Here is a 13,085-nt window from a genome sequence, read left to right as displayed (position 1 = left end):
TTTTTAAAATAATTCCTTAAAGATTTCTTCTTCGTTTTATAACTACTTCACATGTGTATTAACTGTATGGCAACAGGCCCAGTACACTGTCTGGAAATTTAAATTTAAATATTTTACTAACTTCTTTTCTGGAAATGTTAATTAAGTGTTAATGAATATTTCATTCTTCCGAATTCCTGGATTTCATTAAACATGTCTATATCAGAATCTTCTGCACAATGTTACCAAAAGTATAAAGTAAATAAACTACTGTTACAGTGCTGTGTTCAGGACACTATCAGGGGTTTAAAGACTGTTGAGTAGAAAACACTGAGGCGCTTGTCCATTGATGTAGAGCAGGCTGTCAGAGAGCACCAGCAAGATAAAACTTGTTAGTACGGATTAAACTGATATCTGCCCGCTCTGCTGACGGCAGATCCGCCTGCACTTTTCTAAAATCTCCCAGCTGTTTGTGCAGAAAGTGAACTGTAGAGCCTTTTACTCAGTGCTGCGAGATAATCTGTAATTGCTTGTTGAGCAACACCTCAGGTCAATGCACATTATGGCACATGTGATTCATTCTAGTGAAACTTCTGTTTGTCCTGCATCCAGAAATCTCCATGTTCTCTGGGTTTACCCGTAGCAAACTCTCACACAACCCAAACCCCCAACCATTGGAAGGAGGCAGTGCTCATTACAATTATTTTCCTTCTGGCTCATCAGTGATAGGCTCTCCTCTTCACCATATTTATGCTTTTCTTATCTGTTTCTCTTTCCACCCATGCTAATCGACAGTGGCTGCCGGCCAGTAAAAGTCCAGAGTGAGTGACTGAGGGGCGGTGGAGGAGGAAGTAAAGACAGAAGCAGAGGAGACAGAAAGAAAGCTGCTGGAAAAGGTAGGCTGTCATTCAGCAAAAAAAAAAAAAATATTGCACACTTGCTTCTCTCCCCACCCTCATTCTCAGTAAAGCCAGGGCTGTGAACAGTATTGATCATAGGCTTTCAATGAGAGGATTAACAGGAGCACAGTGAAGGGCTTGGACACATACTGGTAATGTTTGACTAACTCTGGGTTATTTTTGGGAGGAAGCATGTTTTCAGAAATCTAAAAAGGCTTATTTTCTCATGTAGAATGCAGATGTTTTATTTATGACCAAGTGTCAGGGTTTTGTAGAGGATGAAATTTCCTGGAAGAGGTTAATGACTATCATGGTCGAATTTCTGCTCTGATTTAGGATGAGAAACAGCACACACTTTATCAATGTTTAGTGTCCTGGTGTGTGCTGGAGCAGCAGCATATTGAAGACATTAGGCTCAGTTATCAGTCTCTTGTATGTGCTACTGTCATGCAAAGAATGAATGGAATTATCACCATCTTTTCTTCCTGCTCTCTTTTACTTGTGGCAAATGGATTTTTTGTCCTTTTCTCTTTTAAAAATGTCCATGGATAATAGATTACACAGGTCAGTTTGACACCCATTGTAATCCACCTTAAAAGATGAGAACCTTGCTTGCATGAAAGCACTTTTTTTTTGACTGAAGGCATCTGTAAGTAGACGTGTTGTCTAAGAAGTGAAACGACACCAGTGTTTTACAAGACTTTTGTTTTTTACAGATTTCTGTGAAATACTGGTGGGGGCCGGTTTTCCCTTGTTGCTAGAAGAACTTGGCTGCAGTAAATCCCACTGATCTTGGCAACTGCTGTTCACACTAAACAGCAGTTGTTGTTCTGTAATGGAACTACCTTTGGCCAAATTTATGACGGGTACTTATAAGGTCAACAAGAGCTGAAACAAATATAAAATGTATTTGTTTTCCTTCTAAGGTAGAAAACTTGTTAGGTTCACGACTGTAGAGGAGGAACCGGTGCTGGCTGCCTTTCACACTGGATAAATTATCTGCACAAATGTGAGAAAGTGTTCGTTCAGCAGCTTCTGCAGTTCAACATGTCCAGCTAGAAATAGGCTGCTGCCAAAATAAGTCTAATAAATCTTATTGGATCTGCAAAGTACTGGAGCAAACAGCAGGTTTGACCCAAAGTTATTGTTAAGTGATAGTTATTTTCAGTATTACAACATACCAGAGGTACTGTTGTACTATTTTATCACTTCAATCAAAACCTGTGACTATGAACCGCTGTGCAGCTGCGACCAGAGCAGGGATCATTGATGTCTGGCACTAACCTGCACCACACATGCACCTGTTAATTCTGCGGTACTACACGCACATTCCATCTCCAAGCATGAAAGCACTGCATGTGTAACGTTGCAGAATTGTTCCTGGATTAAGATTGCTTCCTTTCATGAAGACTACATGTGTTTGGTCACCGTCCATGGGTGGAATTTCACTGTGTCATGGTGTAAATGAGTTTCATGTGGCTCGAGCAGAGGTGTAGAAACACTCCAGTTTAGGGAAAGTCAGTTGAGGGGAAAGTCACGCTGGCTTGACTGCTACAGTGAGGGGGTTTTCCAACGACCATCTCCAGCTCTCCAGCAGAGGAAAAAAGTGAAAAAGGGGTCTAAGGGTTTGAGTTCAGCTGAGTCTTGCAGCTCAACGCCTCCTTGAACTGGGTTACATCAATATGGAGTCTTCACAATGGATAAATGTGGTCATTTCGAAGGGTGTGACCCCAACTTTGGCTGCCTAGATGGAGATGCATTTGGAAGAGCAGAGGTAACGTTCTGGCCTCTGCTGTGTTGACCATTGGATTTCCCAAGAAACAGCTATAAATATGGTGTATGATCACTTCCTTCCTATCGAATTCCTTCCACAAGTGTTTCTTTTAATACAGTTTGCTGTCTATCTGGTCTTCATTTGCCACAGTTTCCCATTTAACATGTCAGCGTTTTCTCTTCTTCTATCTGCTGGAATTACTGTTAAGGATAATTGAATAGACGAGAGAAAAAGAAAGAACCCACAAATCTGCTGACGTGCATCCTTCGAGTCGCAAATGTTTGAATGATGGTCGTTGGTTCTAAAAGATAAAATAAAAAATCCCCTTCTGACACCGAACACTTCTACTGGAGCTAAATATGCAATTGGTGAATAACATTGACAATGAATCAAATGTGAAGCAGTTAAAATGAACCACCATGTTTTGTGCATGTCTTGGGTTTTGATGTTGACTTGGTTAAGTTCTGATCCCATTTAGTGAAAAATGCACAAGAGGAGATGGAGCCTAGCGATGTTTAAACTCCAACCATTGTATTAAACTGACTGTCTTTGGTGCTTCGTCATCAATTTCTCTAAGACTAGTGATTAGGACCATTTAAACTTGTCAAAGTATTTGTTGACTGTGTAATTTAGATGAAAAGTAGCCCTATTATCCCAAAGACTTCAACTATTAAACCTCAGGTTGGCAACATAAAGTTACATTTATTTGTTCCGCTGACAACTAATGTTTTTAGTTGAACAAGCGGGAAAATTTAATTAAATAACCAATATCATTTTCCACCAACATTAATCAGCGATACAGATATTTCAGTAAAATGCATTAAAAGTGAATCTTGATGATATTTTACAGTAGAAAATGCTCAATTTGAGGTTTTTTTTTCACTATTATTTGGCCTGTTTCGAATACCGCTGCCCTCTTAAAATTTCCTGTAGATGATGTTTTCTTTTATTTAGTCAAGTCCTCTGAAGTCAATGTTATTTTTGCAGCTCCGTTTCACTAAATGTATTCAACGGACAAGTTTTGTAATTAAAATGTAAACAATCTTCCTAAACTATCTGTATTACAGGAGTTTATATTAACAATACAGAGTAAAGCCGAGTAAGTCAGAGTAAGAAAAACAAATTAAATCACACACTGAATAAGCTTTTTGGCTGTGGTGGGAGAAAAAAAACTCCCTTTTAACAGGAAGAAATCTCCAACAGATCCAGGCTCAGTGTTACCATCTGCCTCTGCAAAGAGAGATGGGGGGCTGGGGCGGAGGAGCAGAGGGGGAAGAACATGGGAGGGATGAAAGAGAGCGTGGGAGCTATAATATATAATGTACAATCACACAAGCTATTACAGTGCAAACAGTACAACCATAGCTCAGACAATGTAAGCAATTATTCAGACCTACTTAATGACCTCACCTGCTGGTGATCTAATATTTACACATGGCTTATATTTTCAATATCTTGCAGTGTTTTTTTTTTCTCTTTACGCTTTTCAAACTTTCTACTGGATAAGTGTTACATTTGTCTTGTTTAGACAGATCAATAATACCACCGTTTGACCTCAGTGCTGCTCAACATCGGGGGTTATTTTGGGATATGGTTGGAATCTTTCTGGGTGTGGGTGAGGCACCACATCAGTCAGTGCAGGGAAGGGAAGGTGAGAGGCAGGTGTAGAGTGGGACGCCTGCAGGCTTTGGAAACACAGCAAAAATCATTATGGATTCAATCAAACTTCCACTTTAATTACAAGGTGTTCTGAGGGCAAAAACATCCAGTGTTTGAGTGGCAGCAAATCCAAATTGTGAAGAGTTGCACAAACTGGCAAATAAATGCTTCTTTTTATTATGTTTACACACGCCGTCAATTTTTTTTTCTTTCCCGGCAGTAACAATATATTAATCATACCTCATGACACACATACTATAAGTGTTTTAGCAGCCCGTGAAGGAAAGGGGAGTATTAAAAATGGCTTTGTCCACGAGGAAGGAAGTGTGGGAGTGAGGCTTTTCTGATTGGGTGAATGGTGTGTGGGCCAAGGACAGGCAGAGAATGGCAAATTGCAGTATATTTAAGGAAACAGCTGATGATCCCACAGGAAACATGGAGCATTGGTTTAGGGGCAGTTGTGGTCAGAGGTTTGCATCTCTCGTTAACTCAACAACATTTGAAGTGCATGTGCGCCTCTAATGGATGAGGCTCCAAAGGAAAAACTTCGTAGGTGTTTAGTAGCGAGGGAAGAGGAGGGAAGGGGGGGGGGGCAGATAGGAAAGATGGGGAAGCAGTGTTTCAACATGAACTCAGTGGTTGGACAGTGATTTAGAGATTGATTTAAAACTCTGAGAGCAGCTACGATGACAGACAGGAAACGGATGTAACTCACAAAAGCAAATCTGGGCCGATGGGGTTAGCACTTGAAGGCCTCACTGACTCTAAATCATGGCAATAGTAGGTGGCTAATGAGTAGTGCTGACTGTGTAATGGTCCTCATCACAGCATGACTCCTTGTATGTTTTCTTTCTGTGGTTAGGTTTTATAAACGGTATGAATCATGTCAGTAAAAATACTTCCTTAACACTTTAAGTGTGGCTGATGTCTATCACAGACAAAGATCTGGTGTAAAAACAAACCACATTCTCAATTACACTTGGTGGGAGTTGTTTTCTTACAGTAGAGGGCAGGGAGTTTATCTTCCACAAAGAGGACCAAGGTTCAGACGCAGCTACTACGTGAGCGGCCCTGGAGGCTGTTTAATTCACACCTAATGTGCCTTTTATTCCCATGTCAGTTCATGCCAGGACATGTTCCACGTGGAGAGTTACATCAGGAGGGCATCACACCAACACCACTGTGGGGATTTCCCACTGTGGCAACCCCTAAATAAGAGGAAATGGCTGAAGGATGAAACCTTGTTTTGTTTTCAACTTATCACTAATAGTGACAGTGTTCATCCCAAAATAGCTGTGGATTATTGCTGTTGCTCAAGAACATTGTGGCCCATTTATGGGGAGGATGTTTCTGTTGGTCTCTGCACGCTCTTTTCCAACCCCTTAATGGTTACTCGAAATGTACCCACATTTCCACCAAATCTTCCAAAGTGGTTACAACGGTCAGGGTTGGTGTACACATTGGTCGTCATGAACATGTAAAGACATTTTGGTTCAGATAATGTTACTCACAAATTTAGGGATTGTGTTCATTTTGCACAAAGAACGTATTCTGCAAAGCCTTTTACAAATAAATGCCTCAAATAAAGAGGATTTGACTTTATTTTGCTGTTGTGGTTTGGTTTATTTTAGTGAAATTGCAGGTAGAAACATTTAGGGACCACTGGGTTAAAACAGAGCAGCATGAGAGTGAATTAGTTCTGTCAGACTTTCCTGTCTAAACGAGTTCCCACAAGTAATTTGGTTCATATAAAGCCACATGGTGGCTCATAGTGCTCTTGCTTTAGAGTCTGAAGGTCAGCAGTGTAAGCTCTGATGGTAACTAATGGTCATCAGGTATGGAGCTGTGAATGTATGAATTGTTTTCTTGAATTGACCATAGTTATGAGTGTCTCTATATGGCTTAGTGATTGAAGGATCACAGACAGAATAGCTGACTAATATAACCCAATGTAGCAGGGTTCCTGTTTTAGTCCCTTTATTAAATGGGAAGATGTTTTATGCTAGCTAACAATGACCTTATGAAAATAAATAAAAAATATGCAATAGCAGATTTACAAATTTGGGGCTGCGTTTCAGCAAGGGAGTCAGAGGATATAATCGGTATTTAAAGAGTCCTCAATACTGTGAGACTCCATCATACAGTACCATCAGTAGTATATCTGGTGGGGTCCAAAGTTATTGCGGGTTATGACAGGACAATGACCCCATGCTGTACAATCAGTTAACATCATTATGGACTATCTTTAGCGGGAAGAGGGACGCAGCTCTCTGGAAGTGGCCCCCACAGAGCCATGATTTTTAACAGAACTGGGTGTGCCTGGTATAACATCTGTAGACAGAAAGGATTCAGCAAGCCTACATCCACTGAAAATCTGGGCTTAATTTTCCAAAAATGTTTGGAACAACAGGCCTGCTGATTTTCCTTGAAAACAGTGTATTGTACCCTAAAGAATTGATACTGCTGTGAAGTAAATTCTCTCTTGAATTGTCTTCTTTGTGCTAACACTGAATTCTCTAAAACCAAGAGAACTTGTACTGTGTAGCATTTTGTTTCATTACTGCCTAAAACCTTTGCATAGTTCTCAGAGCTGGTTTAAACTGTTCAGAAGCCCTAGATGAGATCCTGGTTTGGCGCCCCCTGCTCCCTGCTGCACACATCACCCCAGATGTTAATGGACAACAGCCGTTAATTTTTGATCACACGAACATGCACTAAAATATAATTTAGTAACAACAACTATAAAAAATATGAAAAAGTGACAGTCCAGTTTTTTCTTTTTTACATATTTTTTCAATACAAAAGATGAGTAAAAATCATCAGTTAATTTTCAAAGTTTTACTGTTTTTGTAAAGACCTGCAGCTGCACCCCATCCAGCAGGTGGCGCTATAGGCAACCACTTACATGACTGATGCCAAAAGCTGGGTCTGATATGAATGTATGTGATTCAACTTCATCATGAAATAGAGAGAGACAAGAAAGTGTCCTACAAAAATAGCACCAGACACTAATGTAATAGAAGCATTCTAAGGCTCTAGTTATTTATTTTATTTATATATTTTTATTTTATTTTATTAACTCCTTTCAAGGCAAAAATAACTAAATGTCACAAAGGCTTGCATTGTCTTTTTCTTTTTATTCCCCTGCAATACAAAGCATGTTTGTCCCTTTCCCCTTAGGTGCACAACTGGAACTTGGTACTGCTGCATAATGGGTTACAAAGCGACATCCATGCATTGTGTCTTAAGATGCCTGTGCTTCATGCTTCTCCATTTGTTTAACGCAGCTCAAGATGAAGACATAAGAAGTAAGAATGCTTCTGTCTTCATTTTATCCATTTGTCTCCATGCTTGTCCATACATTAAAATGATGTCTAATTCATGTAACCAGCAATGTACTGCAAATGCATTTTTTTACCATTTAATTTCATAAACTCAATGTGAGGGTTTTTGTATTAAACCACTGTTACACCTGGCCTTCTGTTTATCGCCTGTCTTTTCCAGGTTGCAGGACGGCACCATGTGATTTGGTCTTCATCTTAGACGGCTCATGGAGTGTCGAAGATGTCAATTTTGAAATAGTAAAGAAATGGCTGGTCAATATTACATCGTCCTTCAATATTGGGCAGAAGTTCACCCAGGTGGGAGTGGTCCAGTACAGCGATGACCCTGTTTTGGAAATCCCTCTGGGGAAGTTTGCCTCAACCAAAAACCTCATCGAAGCAATGGAGTCCATCGAGTACATGGGGGGGAACACGAGGACAGGCACAGCCATTAAGTTTGCCATGGACAAACTCTTTGACCTCTCTGAACGCAGCCCACTGGGCATATCCAGAATCGCTGTTGTCCTCACAGATGGGAAGTCTCAAGATGAGGTTCTGAAGGCAGCGGAGGCTGCTAGGAAAAAAGGAGTAATTCTCTTTGCTATCGGTGTTGGGTCAGAGACGGAGGAAGCCGAATTGAGGGACATTGCGAACAAGCCATCCACGACCTACGTCTTCTCTGTCGTGGACTATAAAGCTATTTCCAGGATCATACAGGTGATACGACAGAAACTGTGTGAAGGTGAGATGCTGCTAATTAGTGTTTGGAGGTTTCAGTCATTTCCTGCAGAGATATTTAAACATTTCTGTATTGGTTTTCCAGCTATTGATGCTTCTTTTTATTGAGACACGTTTGTGTATTTATTGTCTTGTCTCTCTGCAGAGACCGTCTGTGCCGCAAAAATTCCTGTAGATTCCCGTGACGAGAAGGGTTTCGATATCTTGCTGCATTTAAATTTGGCCAAAAAGGCAAAGAAGACACAAGGAGCCTATTATGGCGTTAAGGCCTATGAGGTGACGCCTCGTCTGGACCTGAGTGAAGCCACAAGGTGATGCTCTACCTTTAATATCATCCTTATCATCAGCACTGCTTTTTAAAACTCTGTCCTCTATGTCCACCCAGGTCTCTCTTCCCTGACGGTCTCCCTCCGTCCTACGTGTTTGTGGCCACTCTGAAGTACAAAGGCTCAGTATTAGCTGAGTGGTGGGACCTCTGGAGAATACAAACATGGGACGGAAAAACACAGATGGCCGTGACTCTAAATGGGATCGATCGCACCGTCATGTTCACCACCACCAGCAAATCACCAGAAGGAACGCAGACGGTTACATTTAGGCAGCTGACAGGAAAGGTAGAACGACACTCACTGTGTTCTCTCGACTTTACTATTTCAACATTAGATTTTACTTTTTCATTTGTCAGAGCACAAGCTTTTTTTTATTAATGACTGCTCTCGTCCTTAATGTCCAATGACAAAACCAGCTGTTTGATGAGAAATGGCACCAGCTGCGACTGCTGGTCACTGAGGAGGATGTTACTCTTTACATTGATGACCTGCTGATAGAGACTCTGGCCTTGGAGGCCCCCGCTGGCATCTTCATCAGTGGAAAGACCCAAGTCGGAAAATATTTCCGAAAAGAGACGACAGTCCCTGTAAGTTCAGAAACACTTTCTTCTGACACAGACTGAAGATCTATCAGTAAATTAACATCTTCGAAGTAGTAACGTAGTAAAGACAAGTATCACTGCAAAGAATGGGAACTAGAATTTGCAATTTTGTGTTGAACTTGAACCCCACTCCAATCACACCAGAGGACAAAGAACGCTCAGTGTTTTCTGTCTTTATTGGGGTCTCTTTGAGAAATAACTACTGTGGTCCTCTCCAAATAAGGAACGTTTTCCATTAGTCACATTCCCTTTTCTGTTAATCACTTTTTAATTGTTGGATTTGTGGAAACCAAAGGTCCCAGTTTTGCGAGAAGAATTTATCGATTTTTGCCCATTCCAGCCACATCAAAGACTGTTCTGTTGTCTAACTCTACGATTCTCGTCTTTACGATGTTTTCCGACATTTGCAGACAGGATGTGGATTTTATCTGTAGGCAGAACTGTCAACCACAAACCAATAATCAATACATCCACTGCAGAACTTTAATATTTACTTATAGCTGAGACATTTCTGAATCTGATCAGACTGCCATTGAAAAGTCAGATTTGTTCAGTGTGGCCTGGTATTATCACAACAAATACAATGGATGGAGTTTAATTGAAAAAATAAATAAATAAACACAATTTGTGGTTGTTGAAGAAGTATTTCCTTAAAAATCGATATGTAGGTTATATTTACACTGAGTTCTTCAACGAACCATAATAATTCAAGTTGTCACTATGACGTCACATATTTTACTGTGAAACAACACTGATGATGTAACACACCCAAAAACACATATGTTAGCTCTTACTGCAGGTTTGGCACCGATGGTTAAGTTAAGGTCATAGTGAAATACAACACATGAAAAATAAATCAAAATCAAATAATGCTGCCATTTCTCAACCAAAGCTGTGGGTTCATTGAGCAGTGACTGTAAAATATACTAAAAACAAGCATTATTTAATCAGAAGTGGAGACGTGTGCCATATTTCTAAGTAGCCTGATTATTTTTTGTGTAAAACAGAACGAAAGAGAGACGACAGATTATTATTCATTCATGACTTTTTTACAACAGAGCCTGTGATGACACATCGTCAGACTGGCCAATGCCAGCAGACGCCATTGTTTGTAATGACCCACTGTTTTGAGGATCATTAGTTATACAGAACTTAGCAGAGTGACTGTAATAACAGTAATACTGTATGTAAGAAAACCTCACCTAACTCAAAACACATTTCTGTAACTGGGCCCATTGGAGCACCACAGTTGCAACACAATGCAATTGAAGAAAAAAAAAGACACATTAGCATAAACTATCAAATCGAAACAAGCCTCTTTTTTCTGAAACGCCACCAAACTAAAACCGCTGTTATCAAGATGTTAACCACGTTGTTTTAGACCGTATCTCTGCCCTCGCTCTGAGGTCACGATAGTGTTTGGTCTGGAATTAATAAAAACCATATGTGTTGATCGTATTCCTGCTCGCCCTGAATTGAAATCGTTCTGGAGCAATATTATCACTAACATTGAACTAAATACCAAGTAGAGGAGTCCAACACTTCCAACCACTGATGGAGGTCTGGCAGCGTGTTCCTTCCTTTGGATTTTCCTTAAAAATGCTACAAGAATAGCTTGGAGTTACCTTCTGAGACTAAGGTTGCATTACTATAGAGACTGCTATGCAAAATAACAGATATATTTACAGATGAATCAGCATGTGGATCTGTGTCAGGGACCACTGCTGACAAGGGTCATAAATGTTCTTCATTTGGCATGACTGCTTATTTAAAGAAATCACTTTGTTTTTATCAAGATACAGTAATGTCAGGTCTCTTATTGTACAAAAATCTAAAGAGTGGTCTCTTGACTGACCTGCCTGCAGTCCAGATCTGGGCTGTATTCAAAATATGCAAGTGATTTAACACCTAAATGTTACATTTTAATTAAGACAAAAACAAAGCATTTGTGTTTATTTGCTTGTTCACAACTTTGAACCCTGGTTTTGTTTCATGTTACAACTGAATGTTTTACTTTGGTTTTCTTCTACACATCTTTTCAGTTTGAAATTCAGAAGCTACGTATATATTGTGACCCGGAGCAGAACAACCGAGAGACTGCATGTGAAATACCAGGAGTTGTAAGTACAAGCTTTCAGTTTGGCTTCACAATCCAAAGGCAACACTTGGACTTCTTTTGTACTGACTTCTCACCTTTATCCTTCACATCTGCTTCTGCACTGAAACTCCCTGCACAGTTTCTGCCAGAGATTTTATTATCACTTATCGCTCACCACCCTCACTCTGCACGGAGAAAAAATGAAGCGTCCCTGCTTTACATTTCAGGAGAGTGCTGTACTGATAATTTTGCATTGAAGCTGTGAACTCAGCATATTCATTTTAAAGCACATCTGTTTATGCAACAGATAATGTGCGGGAGGAGGCGAACATGGCAGAGCTTCAAACATGGTGCGAGCAGCAGATTTTTTTCACTATCTCCTGGCATGAAATGTGTCAGTGAAGCAGTGGATCATTGTTCTGTTGATTTGGAAACTGCTGTTACCACAAAACCAGTTTGAATTTACTGTTTGTAATATGAAGAGCTGCTGGATAAATATCAAAAGGAGAGAAGTGAAGAAGTCTTATGTGACTAAAGCTTGCTGCTAACCTCTCTTACCCCGCCCACCCACTCACCCCACACTCTCTGTGTGGGGTTTTCAATGGCTTGTTTTGCAATGGAATCTCCAAGTTCAGTCATCAATTTCAGTTTCAAAGCGAACACTTGCGTGACTCTGGCAAAATCTCACAGAATTCTATTTCAAGTGACAAAGATATTTATGGCTTGTGTTAAAATACAAATTTATTGTGAACAGATTTAAGTAGGTTACACATTGATATTTATCTACATCTATATATACTGTATATATATATATATATATATATATATATATATATATATATGACAAGATGTTTTAAAGATTTTTAAAGACCAAAATGTTTGAAAAAGTTTCTAATCTTTATGAATATTCTCTATTCAACTGCAGTGCTCCAACAGTCCAGATTATACGGAACCGACACAGGAGCCGTGCATTTGTCCGCCTGGACCAGCTGGACCTCCAGGAATGAAGGTCAGTTCATCTTTTTTCTTCCTGTTCTTTGTCTTGTGAGAGGTATTACATAAGGTATTTGCGTGTATTTAGGACATGGTTCGTTTTCATAAAGTACCAGCATCAGTGGCGTCTGTTTGATTACAGTTCCTTCCTCAGTGAATAAACTAAATTCCCAGGTGATGCTTAAATCCTGTGCTGTGTCGAATGGTTGTGTGACGAGAGCATGAGGTTACACTTTAGTAAGATGGTAAATTTAAATTTAATGTCAGCTGTTGCAGCCTACAATCACAGCTGTCCATGTGTGAACACTTATTGTTTTTCACTGTAGCTGCTGAAAACCTACTGTTTTATGAAATATGAACAAACCCAGTGGCCTTTTTCTCTACTTAGACAAATTGAGGCTTGTAGTTACGAGTGACTCACAGTTAGTCTTTGAAAGATCCTCTTCTATTGTACTGTTTGCTGAAGACAAACCAAACCACTGCCCAAGTTAAATAGAATTTCCAAATGGAAAAGTACCATGCAATGGAATAAGTCCTGCATTTGGTTCCTTATTGATCAGAGGCTATTAACCTCAAAGGCTTTCGGCAGCCTGCCATAAAGACCTCAACACAAAGATCGCAGAGAAACTTCATCAAGCACACTTGGTTTCAATTTGGTTTCATTAGGGTTTGGTTTGACTATATTTAGTAC

At 39.9% G+C, this 13,085-nt stretch overlaps 1 protein-coding gene across 5 annotated transcripts in view; it reads left to right on the top strand.

Moving 5' to 3' along the window:
- The first annotated feature begins 281 nt into the window (after nt 1-281).
- Nucleotides 282-13,085, top strand: part of col21a1 (collagen, type XXI, alpha 1) — a 24,531-nt gene continuing 11,727 nt past the window's right edge. For 2 of the 5 annotated variants that reach the window (XR_001760814.2, XM_017037012.2), the window contains exons 1-8: nt 885-1,030; nt 7,492-7,619; nt 7,816-8,376; nt 8,518-8,683; nt 8,758-8,986; nt 9,118-9,288; nt 11,346-11,423; nt 12,327-12,410. Coding sequence is in view for 4 of the 5 variants with exons in the window: in XM_017037012.2 (XP_016892501.1) it covers nt 7,523-7,619; nt 7,816-8,376; nt 8,518-8,683; nt 8,758-8,986; nt 9,118-9,288; nt 11,346-11,423; nt 12,327-12,410 (1,386 nt within the window). In the remaining variant the exon portion in view is untranslated. The other 3 variants (XM_025060785.1, XM_025060787.1, XM_025060786.1) reach the window with 3 other exon arrangements.

The sequence above is a fragment of the Cynoglossus semilaevis genome, chromosome 12 (genome assembly GCF_000523025.1).
Source record: "Cynoglossus semilaevis isolate Cse_v1.0 chromosome 12, Cse_v1.0, whole genome shotgun sequence".
NCBI classification, from domain to species: domain Eukaryota; kingdom Metazoa; phylum Chordata; class Actinopteri; order Pleuronectiformes; family Cynoglossidae; genus Cynoglossus; species Cynoglossus semilaevis.
The sequence above is the reverse complement of the archived record's forward strand: the minus strand, read 5'-3'. Positions and strand labels throughout refer to the sequence as shown.